The sequence below is a fragment of the Saccostrea cucullata genome, unplaced genomic scaffold (assembly GCF_032062105.1).
Source record: "Saccostrea cucullata isolate Sc308-1 unplaced genomic scaffold, CSIRO_AGI_Scuc_v1 ctg1150, whole genome shotgun sequence".
Taxonomy (NCBI): domain Eukaryota; kingdom Metazoa; phylum Mollusca; class Bivalvia; order Ostreida; family Ostreidae; genus Saccostrea; species Saccostrea cuccullata.
In genome coordinates, this window is record NW_026923237.1 from 177,127 (window position 1) to 191,115 (window position 13,989).

The 13,989-nt window shown below is 31.4% G+C and overlaps 1 protein-coding gene across 21 annotated transcripts in view; it reads left to right on the forward strand.

Moving 5' to 3' along the window:
• Positions 1 to 13,456, forward strand: part of LOC134263525 (leucine-rich repeat-containing protein 71-like) — a 43,534-nt gene extending 30,078 nt beyond the window's left edge. For 2 of the 21 annotated variants that reach the window (XM_062745898.1, XM_062745902.1), the window contains 7 exons: positions 2,319 to 2,432; positions 3,454 to 3,547; positions 8,543 to 8,578; positions 10,882 to 10,967; positions 11,387 to 11,495; positions 12,408 to 12,523; positions 12,963 to 13,456. In XM_062745898.1, the coding sequence (XP_062601882.1) occupies positions 2,319 to 2,432; positions 3,454 to 3,547; positions 8,543 to 8,578; positions 10,882 to 10,967; positions 11,387 to 11,495; positions 12,408 to 12,523; positions 12,963 to 13,079 (672 nt within the window). In that variant the 3' untranslated portion in view covers positions 13,080 to 13,456. Of the gene's footprint in view, positions 1 to 2,318; positions 2,433 to 3,453; positions 3,548 to 4,491; positions 4,510 to 5,454; positions 5,479 to 5,951; positions 6,003 to 8,542; positions 8,579 to 9,548; positions 9,582 to 10,881; positions 10,968 to 11,386; positions 11,496 to 12,407; positions 12,524 to 12,962 lie in introns of all 21 variants that reach the window. The other 19 variants (XM_062745887.1, XM_062745884.1, XM_062745882.1 and 16 more) reach the window with 19 other exon arrangements.
• The last annotated feature ends 533 nt before the right edge of the window (positions 13,457 to 13,989 follow it).

Genomic DNA, 13,989 nt, shown 5'->3' on the forward strand with positions numbered 1-13,989 from the left:
AGAATTTCTTGTCGCCATAATCAAATATTTCACTCGCCAAGTAAAAAAAATACATTTTCTGAATAAAACATGATAATTTAAATAAGGATATGTATTATGTCTTTATTAAATCAAAGATTACTTATTACTATGACTATAAACAATTTGCTAGGTTGAAGGAAATATTGTTTATTAAATACATGTTCCCTTATTGTTGTACAGTACACAGAAGAACACAAGTAATCTGATCAAAGAAATAAAATTTTATCAAATGAAAATACAAGCTTGACAGCTGTTGAGACAGGACTTTGCATGCTGTTTGTCATGTTTACTTACAACTACATACCTAACCCATTACACAGTCATTATAATATAAATGCCGCCAGAACACTCTTTATTAGCATGACTCATTGTGATATGCAAGCAATTGACCAAATGCTTCAATAACAAGGTCGGATCTTAGAGAGTTTACAAAGTTTGGATGCCATTCTATAGTGATTCAGCGATAGTCGCCGATGATCGAAAAATCGTCGTTGGAAGCTTGGCGATGCCGACAATCGATAGCTTAACAGCAAAATCGATTGTCGCTATAGATACTCTAAAAATAATGCTAAATCTTAATATATATTGTCTTTTTAGTGTAGTGTACCTTTTTTCTTTTGTACAAAGATGGTACCTTGATTATTTTTTATGCATCTACTATGTGCACACAAGTTCCTGATCGTCGCCTGTACTAAACGGTGCTTGTATATTAACCCTGGTTACTGAGTCAGTGAATAATTCGTAAACATGCTTTGAAAATAATAATTATGGCTAAATCTAAATAATTCCCCTTCCATTAGACATAATTCATATAGACAGCAAAAGAATTGATGATGAAATATAGCCACTGAGAGCACCACTTAAAAAAATCGTCTTTTCATCTGAATTTCCTCTGCTCTCACATGAAACGATATTTTCTACTTTCCACTCACATTTTGTGTATTATTTTTTATAGTTTAAATATTAAGAGGTCAGTCAGAACACAGGCACCTGAATTTTTATCAGTAAGTAGCTAATTAAGCCAAATATCGAAACATTCTACCCCCTCTATATATAAATATATAGAGGGGGTAGAATTTTTCGATATTTGGCTTAATTAGCGACTTACTGATAAAAATTCAGGTGCCTGTGGTCAGAAGTTAAACAATAAGCTTCTATTTTTTTTATTATATATAGGGAATTCAAAAGACGTAGTGTTATTTTTATTGTGCATTTTACCCATTCAAATGTGAACATTTATGAAGGTAGATAACTTGTTGAACTTTTACTTTTTTCTTAATATATAGGAATAAAATTTTGATTTTAAAAATCTTTAAAAATCAATTAACTTTAAACAAAATTTAAACATGTTAAACTGATCAATAGTTTAATTATGAACTTGATAGATCATAGATGTTATCAAAAAAATGAAACATAATTGTTTATTAAATTATCAGTTTAATAATTAAATATTATAAAAGTTAATTTTTTTTTGATATTTAAAAAAGTGTAATCCTTTCCTTTAATAATAGTAGAAAATCACCAGATTCATTAAAACTAAAATATAGGCCTACGTGTTCTGTATAGTTCTTTGTCAATAACACAATACTGGGCCTTTCATTATGTAAAAAAAATAACATGAGAAATGTCCGATTATTTTCGATTATGAATCAAAATGGTCTTTCCGATTCGATTCGATAATCGATAGTATTTTCCCTCCGATTCTGAAACACTACCATTCTATCAGGAACATTATTTATACACGTCTCTGGTTCTATCAAACTTTGTACAGCATGCTGCCATAACATTACGTGATCTAAGTCTATGCAACGCTTTGTAAAGTGTATTTAAGTGTATGCCTTCAAACATTTTCTTGATAGAGAATCTTGACAAATGAAATCTCGATCCCGATCTTAAAAATGGACGTTTCCAGCCCAAATTTTCTCAGTCGCAAAATTGCGAGTGTGTTTTCATTTCTAGTCACAAAATCAATTTTTTGGTCGCAAATGCGACCATTTTAGTCGCAACTTGGAGCACTGATTTACCTGAATGTTAATTAAGAAATTCAGGAAGGGTCACATTGTGCTCAGATCTTCCTTCTTTTGACTTTTTAAATTTATTTACTCATTAAAAAAATAATAATTGAATGTTAAGATATTTTATTAGGCAGTCCACATATTCCTTTTGATGATTTTTTTGTCAAAACAGTAGCAGCATATTAAATAAATAAACTCATACTTAAACTACTTCTGTACCTGCAGGTTTTTTGTTGCAGTATGAGGCTGCAGATATTCTGATTCTTTTGATTAACATTTCAGCCTCCACCCAGTCGTAGAGCTGACTCCAAGGACAGGCCGGGGAGTGTCAGGAGTAGTTCACAACACGATAAAACGGACCGCAACAAACAGAAACAGTCCGCCAAAACTAAAAAGGTAAAACTGTCTGCAACAAACAGAAAAAGTCGACCAAAACTAAAAAGGTAAAACTGTCTGCAACAAACAGAAAAAGTCGACCAAAACTAAAAAGGTAAAACTGTCTGCAACAAACAGAAAAAATCGAACAAAACTAAAAAGGTAAAACTGTCTGCAACAAACAGAAACAGTCCGCCAAAACTAAAAAGGTAAAACTGTCTGCAACAAACAGAAAAAGTCGACCAAAACTAAAAAGGTAAAACTGTCTGCAACAAACAGAAACAGTCCGCCAAAACTAAAAAGGTAAAACTGTCTGCAACAAACAGAAACAGTCCGCCAAAACTAAAAAGGTAAAACTGTCTGCAACAAACAGAAACACTCTACCAAAACTAAAAAGGTAAAACTGTCTGCAACAAACAGAAAAAGTCGACCAAAACTAAAAAGGTAAAACTGTCTGCAACAAACAGAAACAGTCGACCAAAACTAAAAAGGTAAAACTGTCTGCAACAAACAGAAACAGTCCGCCAAAACTAAAAAGGTAAAACTGTCTGCAACAAACAGAAACACTCTACCAAAACTAAAAAGGTAAAACTGTCTGCAACAAACAGAAAAAGTCGACCAAAACTAAAAAGGTAAAACTGTCCACAACAAACAGAAACAGTCGACCAAAACTAAAAAGGTAAAACTGAGTGCAACAAACTAAAAAGGTAAAAATCGACCACAACAAACAATCTGCCAAAACTAAAAATGTAAAAACCGACCGCAACAAACAGAAACAGTCAACCAAAACTAAAAAGGTAAAACTGAGTGCAACAAACTAAAAAGGTAAAAATGAGTCCACAACAAAAATCTGCCAAAACTAAAAATAAAAAAACCGACCGCAACAACACTTTTTATTTTATAAAAAATAAAAATTTGGTTAGGCTAAAGAAATTTAATTCTCTGGTTCTCAGGCTAATTTTCTCCAAAACAGATTTTGACTTTATTGTGCAGGATAATTAGATTTCCTAGTACTAATCCTGATTTTGACTTTATTGTGTAGGATGCGGGTAAAGGAGGAAAAGAAGCCCCCAAGGAGGAGGACAAACATGACAAAACAAAAGGAAAGAAGGATGATAAAGCAGCAGCTAAAAAAGGTAGGCGGATCTAGGAATTTACTGTATGTGGTAGGCGGATCTAACAATTTATGATGTGTTCAACAATTGTCAGCACACTGTGTGCGGTGACATGTTTTGTCCTGTGTGAAGTTCCCTCTATGTTTTTGTTATTTTTCTCCCTGTTAAACTTATCTAATATTTCCTTGTTTTAATTTATTTTTTAAATGTCCTTGGAAGTTTTTTAATATTCCCTTTTAAAATTGTTTAAAACGAGATGTCCATAAAAGTTTTAGAAGTGTAATTACACAAAGATTCTTGAAATAAACAAAAAAGATCCAAGAGTATAGAAATTTAAAAAAGACTTGAAAATGGAAATAGAAATTGAATAATACAAAAGGATAAATGAAATAACTACTGTAAATAGTGTTTTATTTGCAAGATTTTAATTTCCACTTTGTTAAGCTAAACAACATGCTGGCAAATATTTAATACATTATTATCAAATTAGATTATATTTAACAAGAAACTGCAGTGGGTTTGTGAATATTTGGGTCTGCTTGAGGCTTTATGTTAAGAAAATATTAAACTGAAGATTCGTAATGTCTTGTATTTTAATGCTTTTGCTTAAATAAGATGACATTATGGCAGTTGTTAAATGACACAGGATTTTACATTTGCTACTCCAGTAGAGACAAATATGGCTTAATTTTATGATTAAGTTCAAATAGTCAAATTGTTATATATCTTAACATTTTCTTTTTCTTCATCTTTTTTTTTTTTTAAAATAAAAATTGACCTTGAATTTTGTTAAACTCTGGATTAATTAATAAACAAAGAACAAAATCAGTGTCTACTGAGAATTCAATAGTAAGAAATGCCAACTTGTGTCATATTTTTAAAGATTATCATTAATTTGGGATAGCTTAATTGATATTTTCTTAATACTGATTACATTTAATTCTGATAACATGTTACACCAACAGATACCAAGAGCGGAAAAGGTTATATGTTACAGATTATAATTTTTATATATATCTTTGTATATGCCATTTTCTTTTATTTCTTTTTTTGGGGGCTATATGGTATGTTATACAGTCATATATATGTATATTCTTGTAGTGTACATATTTAATTACTTTTGAGTCATTGCCTTTTTTAATTACGCTAGATCGTAATTTGTTATGATTTTCTGGAGTTGATGTACAAGAGCTTTTACAGGAGAATAACAAATTTTGCTTTTTTTTTCTTTAGTAAAAATTTAGAAACTGGAATTCTAATGAAAACTAAAAGCTTGAAGCTTTTAACAATAACATCTTAAGTACATAATTATATACTAGTTTTAAATAGAAAATGGCTTACAAAGACTGCAGGACAACAACGTTAGTTACGTTACAGATGCATACATTTTAAAAAATATCAAAGAAAGTGTACCATTTTATGGTACCATCCTCAGGAACACCACCTCTAATTTTTGAATTAGAAAGGTATAAATCTGCAGCTGCAGGACTCTTTCAGCAAGCAGACATGAATATCATACAATATGTAAAGACTTGAATTACAAAGGTTTTCTTTGGCTTTGGGGAGTTACAGCATTTTGCAATTACTGTAGAAACACAAATTTTCTTGGAGATCAAATTTTATTGATTTGGTACCTAAACTAGTTTCATGGGCATTAAATTTAATTTATAGTTTTGAGAATAAGTCTATTCAATTCATAGAAATATGACACTTTTGTGAGGGATTTAATTTTGTTGATAATTGTTAAAGACAAAATAAATGAAATTTAATCATGTTAATCCCTAATGAAAATTTCTGCATTTACATTATTTAATTATTTAAAGCATTTGCTGACAAAAATGTCATTTATACTCACAGTTCTGTTCTGCTGATGTTTTTTGAAGATTACAAGCTAAATTTTAGTTTTCTCTTTCAATTTTCTTGATCAGAAGGTGGAACAAGCAGTAGGAAAGGTATTCCTTGACCTTCAGTCCTTGATTTTGAGTCTTTACTTTATTTGGCCAAGTTTGCTATTGAACTCAGCCTTTATTGTCACTTTAAATATTTCAGACAGTGTCTGAATTCTAGACATGTGCTCTGTTTTCTCATTCAGTAGATGTGCTCTCAAATTCCTGTCATGCCTGTGTTGTGATTTTTGGCTACAGTTTATCTGTTGATCAATGTGACATTTTCTCTCATTTTTCATGGAATAGTGTTTTTCTGATTTTTCTATTACATCTATCTGTTATCAAGTCAAGGTTAATTACCCTTACACCATAACTTATCTGGAGTACAGAGTTTATCACATTATGATGCCCTATAAAGTCTTACCTTTATTATATTATTGGACATGTGTTGATCATGTTTTATCATGTTTATGGACATTGATGGTGAGATGAACTTATTTTAGTAACGTATCCTTTCATTGAATGTAATTGATTTATAGCTAATGAGGAAGAATCCAGGAGAACCCAGCACCGGGGTTCTATAACCAAAGGTATCTCAGTACCACTACCACCCCACAATTATACAAACACTCCCAGACACCCAGCATTGGGGTCCTATTAGGCCTGAACTGTGCCTCCACCCTGAAGCATGGCCTCAACTCCCAGATATCAGAATTTTATATATAGTAGCCTTGCTTTGCTTAATTTAAAAGTAAATTCTGAATCTAAGCTAAAATTATATCTAATACCATGCAAACATAGCATGACAAAGATCATAATTATACCAGTAGTATCTTAGTCTTTCGCATTTTAAACTCTCATTTCTGGTTCAGAGGTTTGAGACAAAACTGTAATTCAAATTTGTTCACTGATAATGAAATACATGTAGTGTATAAAAGAATCCCATTTACCTCTTATTTTATTACTTTTGAAGAATAACCAATTCTGGCTGTATGTCACCACAATGAATTAGGAAATGACTTAATTTTGACTTTGCCCCAGTTGAATATCTCCTACTTAGTGAACAGAGTCAAATTTATTCCAACTCTACCTTCCACATTTTCTTTCTACATTGTAAAGTTTTTTGAAGCATGTTTTGTGTGTTTGTATCTTGTTTAATGTCCCTTTCAAGATTGTTCCACTCAGATGGAGATGCCACCACTTGTTGGTGGAGAGCTGCACATTTTGTCCTATACTTGGCACTTACAGCCATTGAGCAGTGAGGGATCTTTTACTTTATACGGTCTCATCTGATCTCCACGTCCCACAGCGGGATTTGAAACCTGGACATAAGGATTTGTTTGTAGGTAGTTGGTAAACCCTACATTCTCCTTCTTCCTAGGAAAACTCTATATATTTCTTTGGATCATATTATCCCCTTTCCCCTTCTGTAAAGTTTTCTTGTTATGTAAAGAATTCCACCTCTTTAGGCGAATTCTGTCATTTTCTATTGTTTGTTTAAAACATTATTGACTATTGGCATTATTTCCAAATGGAACAGAAACAAGTTCCAGAAACTTAGATACTCCTCTCCCAATATTTTCTTTGTTAAAGGAATGGTTTAAAAGTTTTTCTTAAGTAAAATTTAATCTTGCTGTGTTCTCTGGGAGAGCCACATGACTCCACTCTTTTCCAGTCACCACTTTCTTGACACCTGAATCACTCTGTCAAAGACTTATAAGTGATCAACAAGAAAATAGTCTACTATGTCAATTCTGAAAATATTTTCTGTGAAATGACCACTCAGAGTCATAATTACTTTTATCTTGTCAACTGTGATTATAGGATTCAGATGCTTGTAATTGAATTTTTGGCTACAGTTTACTTATATGTAAATGTAATCCTGTTTATTCTATGGACAGTAATAGCATTTTTTCTTCACCCGAATGGTCTTATACTGGGTGGCCTCCCCTTCACCTAGGATTATAATATAAACAATTAACTTTAGCTTGAGCTTATATCTTATATATGTTTGGCTGCATTCTTGTATATAAATATATACTGGATAATACCTTAGTGTATAGCATGTTATATACGGAACAGGTATTAATGAAATATGTTAATTTTTTGGTGAAATATTGCATTTGCATGTAAACATACTTTAATATAATATTGATACATTAACTTAGATGGACTTAATAGAAATTAATATTTTTTAAGAGTAGAATTCAGCAACTCTACACTCAAATAGAAAATGCTGTATAAATTATTTTTTGAAATAACCTTTTTCAAACTTTATCTTATGACAAATGTAAATTAATGAAATATCTGGACGGTGTTCATTGCCTCATTGTATACATCTTCATTTCATAAACAGTGCTCATATTTAAAACTTAATTAACAATCAAATACTTATCATTTCACTCATACAATTTGGTAATAATATTCCAGCATCTTGATAAACTCTCTACATGTAACATAATTTTTACATTTTACATTTTTTCACTATGCTGCTATTAGTGCTATGACCGGATACTCTTTTTGTAGTATAGCCCATAATTTTTCAGGATTAGGAGTTTTGATCATGAATACATGTGTCTTTATTCTTTTTTTTACATCATAAATCATAAATCAACAATAAAGTAATGTATTGTTTGTTTCTTACAACAACAATATTATTTAAAAACTATTTATAATGAAATTTGAAAAGAAAATTTTTTTTCAGTTGTATTTTTATTTAAAGTCTTATTTTGTCTTGTGATAAGTAGTTTTTGTTATTTATTTAAAATTACCTTTAAAACTTGAAAGAAATTAGCTAAGCAAGGCTAGTAATTCTTTACCAAAAATGAAATGCATAATTAACATTTATCTTGGTTTTTGACTTTGGGTAACCTGATTGCACAATCATACATGTACTTTGCATATTCCTTACTGACACTGCATTCATAAATGATACTCATTCATTTTAATTGCCTAACAACCTTTAAAAAATCCTTGTCATTTCTATGAGTAAACCTCATTGCATTGTTAAATTATCTTGCCTTGTGTGATATTTTATGTTTTTTTTAACTTTCACGTGTGTGTTTTGCTATTCCTTTTCCACATGTTTGGCTAATTAGATTTTGCAATATTTATTACATTTTTTGCACAGACAAAGGCGGAAACACCACTGGTCGAGGCTCTGGGGGTAAGTAGCTTAAAAAATGGATCGACAATTTTATTGGAAAATTAACAGACACCCTTTAGCGATGGGGCATTTACATGTATCTAGCATAGAGGGTCTCTTTACATATCTAATCAGTGGCAGAGATAATGGAAGAAAGGTTTGAATTTTTCGAATTTTTATGATTACTTTGTAGCAGCTTAGAAACTAATTAAAATTATGTTATTAATTCTTCTTCCTTTTCTGATTTTATAGCTTAACTTTAGGTAGAGAGAGAGAGAGAGAGAGAGAGAGAGAGAGAGAGAGAGAGAGTTGTTTGTTGGTGAAATATACACTGGAATTTTGTTTTTCAAATATAGTTTTGAATTCAAACCAATGTGTGTTCTATCTAGAAAGTAACATTTTGAAAAATTAACAAGACTAAGCTACATTATTTCATTTTCTGCATCTCAAATCATGCATATGTATGTGTTTACATGTAATCATTTCATTTCATTCATTAATTCATCTTTGAAATTATAATTACGTAACTAGCTAGAATACAATTACCTGCCTATGTTGAATCCAAAGACCATACTATTTAAGTATTATGTAGGTTTCTGTGAAAAGGAGCCTCAGGGAATTAGTGAATATTTTGGTATAGGTGGATACTTTAAGTGTTATAGTCTTCAGAACTTTTAGTACTTTGATTTTAAACATGTAACGGAAGTGTTTCTGTTTCTATGACATTAGCTACTCGATTCGTTACAAAACGGTTTTTGGCCACAATAAATGGTACACTTGCACTGCTTTATGAATATTCATAGAAAAGATCGAAAATTAATATTTAATTGAACATTAATGATTATTTTATTATGCATCTAATAAATATTCATAGGAAGAGCATGCAATATAAGCTTTTAAAATGCACAGTTTTAAAGAAAAAGGAGTGCAAATAAAACAGAGACCTTTTTATAGAGAAAATATTGCAAATTTATCTTTTTTATAATCCCAGCGGCTACAATGCGATTGGTCACATCTTTTGCCGGTAAAATGCTATATGTTTGTTTCCCTTGTTGGAATATGCACATCAGAAATGGGAAAGCAAGCTCTTATCAGTTTTTATTTAATATATCACTTTTAAAAAAAAGCTAAAATCGAGAAATTATCCAATAAGATGAAAGATATCAGGACAAATGATTAAACTTTTATTTTAAAAACGAATACTGCAATCCCATTTCTGATGTAGGGACCCCCTCCCCTATAGAATTCCTCTTGGTGACTTAACATTCCATAATCTTAATTATTTTTTGTTACTGAAACAAAATAGCGAAATATATTTTCATGTATTTTGTTTTTTGGTACGGTTTTTTTGCAATGATTTTTACCCCCTCCCCCTCCCTTTAACATGCCCATACTCTGAATTTTGAGTTCTTCAAGGTAACTTGGGCATTGTCTTTGATTAATAACATATTTCAGTACAATATATAATATTTATTATGTCATATAAGAGAACCCTAAGACTTTAAATTAAAATTTTAATAGTTCTTGTTTAACAGACAAACTTTAACCTTGATTCATACCCAAAACACTTGTGGTGCATGCGAGCACTCAAGCAAGCATGAGGCTTTTTATGCACACTGTCTGCTTTTTCTCATAATTTGAAATTATAGCTTCTGAAGTTTATTGGAGCATATAAAAATGAAGTATTTTGGGGAAAAAGCTAGCATTCTTATTTTATGAAAGGGTCAGGGGTACAATAATTTTCTTTTGAGATTTTATTAAAGAAATGTTTATCAATAGAAAAATTTAGTTGTAAAGGAAATGACAAAATTTTTTACAGAAATAAAATTTACTTGAATTTTACTCACTACCCCGCATGCTTAGCTTAAAATAAAAATAATAATTTGCTTCCAAGTGGCTAAAGTGGGAACAAATTGTTCTGTCTGCTCAATGTGTGCATTGTTAAGTGTTACAATCACAATTAACATGATTCCTTTAGATAATGCATGGTTATTGTAGTAAACAAAAACATTTAGGAGAGGAGAGGAAAGATAATTATTTATTTTGATCAATGATTGAAATGCTTCTGAGGAAATAAGACAAAGAGAAAATATTTTCTTGATTTTCTTTAATTCATGTGTCAAAAACAGAATTTTTCTTTGAAAAAAAAATCAATGAAAAAGACCTTCTCAATAGTGATAGTGCATAATTCAACCATTTTATTCCCTTAGAAAGAGATGAAATATTAAGATAAAAATGTATAGTTTTTAAAAAAACATTGTGTGTGTACTGTATTGTTTTAGCCAATTTAAGCTCTCTGTGACTTCACTGTATTTTATTTGTAGCGTCGTTAGTGGCTGATACAAAGAATGCAGCCAAGGGAAAAACAAAGGGGAAAGACAAGGGCAAGCCATCCCAGGCAGAACCAGAGGTGGGGACAATTAACACAGGGATTTCAGTTAACCATCGAATTATGTCTGGAAATCTTCTTACTTTGTGTACAAGATTAAAAATCTGTTGCCTTTAAGAGGGCTGAGTGGTTATAGACATTTTAAAGACTATATTGATTCTCCTTCAGAAGGAGAGCTACATATAGAGATACACAAAAATTATCAAAAAAAGTTTTTTTTTTTTTAAATTTTAAAACTAAAATTATATGAATTTTTCTTTGCCAAATGATAGTTGACAGCTCAAGATGTCTTCTGTAAAAATGTAATGATATTTGATGTTTAATTTGCTGACCTCCGACAAATTGAATTAATTTTGAATTTGCCATTCATAAGCAAATTTACTAATAGGTATTGATAGACTAATGATATTTGAAATAATGGATGTGATGCTTCTTGACAGGATATGGGAGATTCATCCTTTATAAATCCCCTAACAGATGAGGCAGATTTTATTGATGGTCAGCTGTGGGTGCCTGGCAACCGTGCTCTTATAAATCTTAATCTGTCACGTAAGTCAAATACTTCTTAAATGTTAACAAAACAGTTGCAAAATGTATAAATGCACTTCAGTAGTAAATATGGTAATAATAAGCTGTAATCAAGCTGAAATGTCCATTTAAAAAAAAACCAATTCTGAAAAGATCAAACATGGGCCTCTAAATCAAGAGGTAGATCAGGCTCTGGGCCCCAAAAATTAGACAAGCTGGGCCAAGAAATCTAGACAATCTCTCCTTTGATTACAGTCTCACTTTTCCATATTTTAATTCCTTAAGGTCAAGATCTAGTAAATGAAAGGTGCCTACAGATTAATCAAACTTGAGAAATAAATTCCTTTATTGATGCTTTACAACTTTAGCTTGGTCAGATAAGGTGTTTCGGGGCATAATTTGTGGGTAAACAAGATGAAAAATATATTCTCATTTTCAATGAAAAATTAAGAAAACCAGACATGAATATGGGAGTTTTTTTCATATTCGGAAAAGGAAATGTATCCAGATTGCCTACAGTCTCTCAGAAAACAGTAATTAGTTTGTTCCTAGCCTCTTCTTTAAATCAATATCAAATTTGATATAGGTATCCGGTTTACTTTTCATATGATTTCAAATTGAATGACATGAAAATACCCTATTTCCGACATAATTCAGCTAAAGCCGTAAAGGACGGGAAAAAGAAAGTTGAAATTGATTATGACGTCATAGTGCATCTTGCACCAAGAAATCAGTCTCAAGTTATTTATTAGATCTTGACCTTAAGTGAGACTGAGATCCAAAGTGAGCTCTTCTAAGTCCCAGAGCCTAGTCTCACTATTTCGTAACAAGTGTACAGTTAAAAAGTGAGACTGAGATGAAAATAATCGTCAGAGTGCATGGCCCCCCAGCCAAGTGTGTGACAAATCTTATACCCTGACTCTATGTATACAGGGAACCAGATTGGTGAACATGGAATGGCTGCCATTTTGAAGGCTATGCAGTATCAGACGACCCTTGCAATGGGAAGTAAATCTGGGGGAACTGGACTGATGAGGATCTGTGTGTTTGTAAGTTATATTACATCTTACAGGTTAATTACTATCCATTTCTGAGTTCACTGAAATTACTAGTATGATGTAAACTCACCTGCAATGGTCTGGTACCCTTTACAGAGGAAGTGTTATCCACTTAATTAAGTGCGGATTAGTGACTATCGCTTTCTTAGCTCATTGAAATTTCATTTAGTAAAACTAACTTGCAATGGACTGCTTTCTCTTTACAGAAAAAGTGTTATCCACTTAATAACATAAAATGGGTTAAAATTTTGTCCCATTGATTCTTATGGCTCATAAGAATTCAATTTAGCAAAATTGAAATTTAATTTTTTGTTTATTACCTTTCCTTTACTAGTTTAAACATCTTTTGAACAAATTAATTATATTCTTAAGTATTTCATATTCTTTCAGATATTTAATATGAAAGTGTTTCAATCCTGTTTTATTCCAGAAAAACAAGATTTCCTCCGACCATGACATTGTCAGGAAGATGAATGAGATCATGCTTCCCAAAGATCCGTTCTACAAACCCCCTCCCCAGACACCGGAAGTGGAGTCTACTTCCTGAGTAAAATGGCTGCCTAATAATGATATACATAAATTATTCTAATTAATTTATCAAAACTGTGGCGTAAATGGGTGTAAAACAGACACTATACCAGTGGAGATAAAGGAATTCTCCTGTATTGTTCAATAATTGTGTGTGTGGATGGAATGTGGATACATCAAGCACATTACTATATGGCTGTGTTGAATTTGAATGCATTAAATGATAAATATTTAAATGAATTTTGTCCAAAATTGCACCGTCCAACAAGGAAGTCTGTGATAATTTATATACATGTATGTTTTATAATGTACTTTATGTTGAAGTTTTGTAAGCTATGTTTATGTGAAAATTATGTTGTTATATATAATTATTTTAGTAAACAATAATGTAATGGATACCAGTTTTGTTTTGGTTTTTGGTTAGTTTTTATTAGTATTTACGTGGACCAGAACAGCTATCATTGTAGCATTGGCGTTCTTACATGTAACCTGCAATCCCCTAAGGATTTATAACACAGACAAACTTTTTTTTTCAGAAATCAGCAATATTCCTCATAGATTATAATTCTACTGGGTAATCTGGGTATTATCAGCGTAAAGTTGGGAAAAAATTGTAAAAACATTCAAAAGTGTGTCAAAAGAACTGGAAAATTATACAAAGTGGCGGTAATAACAAAGAATTCAATTTTTTTTTATATTTGATTATTTATCTTATTTCCCCCAAAATCAAACTTTGATGAAGGAAGGAGATATATTTGGAGAAATTAAGGGATTCTATTTAAACTGAGGTCCTGTGGAGTAGGTATGCATGAAAAAGATCCCTCCCTGCTCAATGGCTTTTTGTGCTGAGTATAGGACAAAATTTCAATTCCCCACCAGCAAGTAGTGGCGTCTCCTTATGAGTGAAAATTTCTTGAGAGGGACGTTAA